Source organism: Engraulis encrasicolus, chromosome 17 (assembly GCF_034702125.1).
Source record: "Engraulis encrasicolus isolate BLACKSEA-1 chromosome 17, IST_EnEncr_1.0, whole genome shotgun sequence".
NCBI classification, from domain to species: domain Eukaryota; kingdom Metazoa; phylum Chordata; class Actinopteri; order Clupeiformes; family Engraulidae; genus Engraulis; species Engraulis encrasicolus.
In genome coordinates, this window is record NC_085873.1 from 5,161,303 (window position 1) to 5,163,802 (window position 2,500).

Here is a 2,500-nt window from a genome sequence, read left to right on the forward strand (position 1 = left end):
TATCTCTAAATCTTTAAATCTGTGCCTTTGTGTAAATATAAAGAAGGGCCATCCAAGGTGCAAACCATAAAACCATTTACTACACTGTAACACTGCTGTACTGTATGCTAGCCATAAATGTGGTACCCGCAAGGGCATTCAGTGACTAAAAATGTGTAAATGTGTAAATGCCTCTGTGAAAAATCAAAAGTGGAGAAGACGCACTCACACTATCGCCTAAATAGACTATTGTAACAGTTCTTAATTGGGTGCTAAATCCCACATAAAACGTGAATGAATGAATGAATCGAAGGACAGTGGGCGAATAAACAAAGAAAAAATCTGAAGACTGTTGTCCTTCGATTCATTCATACTACATGCCTCTGTGGACATTACTATTCTGAGGATTGTGTCTGTATGCCAGTAAAGTGCTCAGTCTTGGGTTAGAAAAGATTTGTGTGAGTGTATGTGACTATGCGTATGTGTTTCCAAAGGAATATAGGACAGTGAAGTTTACGAGCAGTTGTTATTGTGTGTGTGTGTGTGTGTGTGTGTGTGTGTGTGTGTGTGTGTGTGTGTGTGTGTGTGTGTGTGTGTGTGTGTGTGTGTGTGTGTGTGTGTGTGTGTGTGTGTGTGTGTGTGTGTGTGTGTGTGTGTGTGTGTGTGTGTGTGTGTGTGTGTGTGTGTGTGTGTGTGTGTGTGTGTGTGTGAGAGAGAGAGAGATGTGTTTGTGAGTGAAAACACTTGAGGTTTAATGAGCAGTTATGAATGCCCCACAGCCGGCAGCCCTCTGTTTAAATGTCAGGATTGGCTTGTGAATCTGTCAGGGAAGCCAATGGGTGACAGACTAACAGGTCAGTTGGCCTGGGCCCAATGAAAAAGAGGCCCATTACATAGAGATCCTATACAGGTATATGTGGGGGCATATTACTGTAAAATGACTTCATCCTTGGGCCCAGCCAAAGCTGTCAGCGGCCCTGACCATCGTGTTTCACACCGCGTTGCCACCGTGCTGCACAGGCCTGCTGACAGGGGGGTATGTTGTCCCAGGCCCAGGGAGATAGGGGGCCCAGAATTGGCTCCCCATTACATCGTATGTAATGGGTAGGGGGCCCTTTCTGATGACTTTGTCCTGGGCCCAGCGAAAGCTGTCAGCGGCCCTGGTGCTGCACTCACCATGAAGTCAAAGTTGCTCTCTTCCTGCCTGAAGTACTCCATCAGCTTCTCAAAGCGACTCTTCTCCCCACACACCTGGAGAGAGAGAGAGAGAGAGAGAGAGAGAGAGAGAGAGAGAGAGAGAGAGAGAGAGAGAGAGAGAGAGAGAGACAGGGAGAGAGAGAGAGAGAGAGAGAGAGAGGTAGAGAGACAGGGAGGGAGAGAGAGAGAGAGACAGGGAGACACACAGAGAGAGATTATTAGCTTGTTGTATGTCAGCTTTGACAACTCTGCTTCAATGAATCACGGCAATAAAGTTATCCTTGAACTTAATTGAAGAGAGAGATGTGATGTTGTAAAGACACAAAATCTGATGCTGCTATAATTTCATTGTATTGTCACAGCCATGAAGTTGAACTGAGTTGCGCCGAGAGAGGGAGAAATAGTCAGAGACCTAGAGGCAAAGATAGTGACAGTTGTAGCTATGATTATACTTTATTTATTTGTATTGTAGCATTGAAATAAAATGGCATTAGATGAACATAGGCTATTTGAATGTAATAAAAAGTAGGAAAAGATGGGGGGGGGGTGAAGTGCCACATATTGCAAATTACCTGATTTTACCTGTACAAATAGATGGATTTGTCGTTTACAAACATTTAGAAGTATGTGTGCAGTGCAGAGAAGCAAAATGATAAGTGGCTAGGTATTTAACACTTGCAGTACTGTAGTCAAGTCAAGTCAAGAAGGTTTTATTGTCAATTTCTTTACATGCACTGGTCATACAAAGAATTTGAAATTACATTTCTTGCTTTCCCATACAGACATAGACTAATCTAGGTAAGGACACAGACAGTATAGACATAAGTACTTATACATGGACTTAGGACAGTATGGACATAGACAGTGCTCATAGACATAGATGGACATACTGCACAGTACTGGCAGGACTAATCCCATTGGATTATGATAGATGAGTAGGATACATTTTGATGTTTTCTAGTTGACTGGCTGTTGTATCTACTTGCGTGGGACAGGTAAAACAAGGTTATTTGGAAAGTGGGGCACTGGATATAGCTTCTGAGTCCAGAAAACGGCTATGCTATCTCATGTTGCAACTTTTCTGACCACTAGGGGGCAGTGGATGTACACCCTTTCCCCATGCACTGTCATCACATTACTCCTGTGTGTCCGGCACACCAGCCCCTCCCTACTCACTTCATCACAATTGGCTCAACATGTTTCTCGTGTAAGTAAATAAAACATACAGCCTGGGCAGCTGTGAGAGGACCTTTCTTTTGTGCTTTTGGACATGTACACATTACCCTTAAGTGTGTGGGCACCTGTTTTGTCATTTTAAACCTGT

General features: G+C 43.6%; 1 protein-coding gene across 1 annotated transcript in view; it reads right to left on the minus strand.

Moving 5' to 3' along the window:
• The window catches only part of LOC134467606 (formin-like protein 1), an 83,707-nt gene that overhangs the window by 25,615 nt on the left and 55,592 nt on the right, over nt 1-2,500 (minus strand). The window contains exon 10 of the mRNA XM_063221447.1: nt 1,156-1,230. Within this exon, the coding sequence (XP_063077517.1) occupies nt 1,156-1,230 (75 nt within the window). The remainder of the gene's footprint in view (nt 1-1,155; nt 1,231-2,500) is intronic.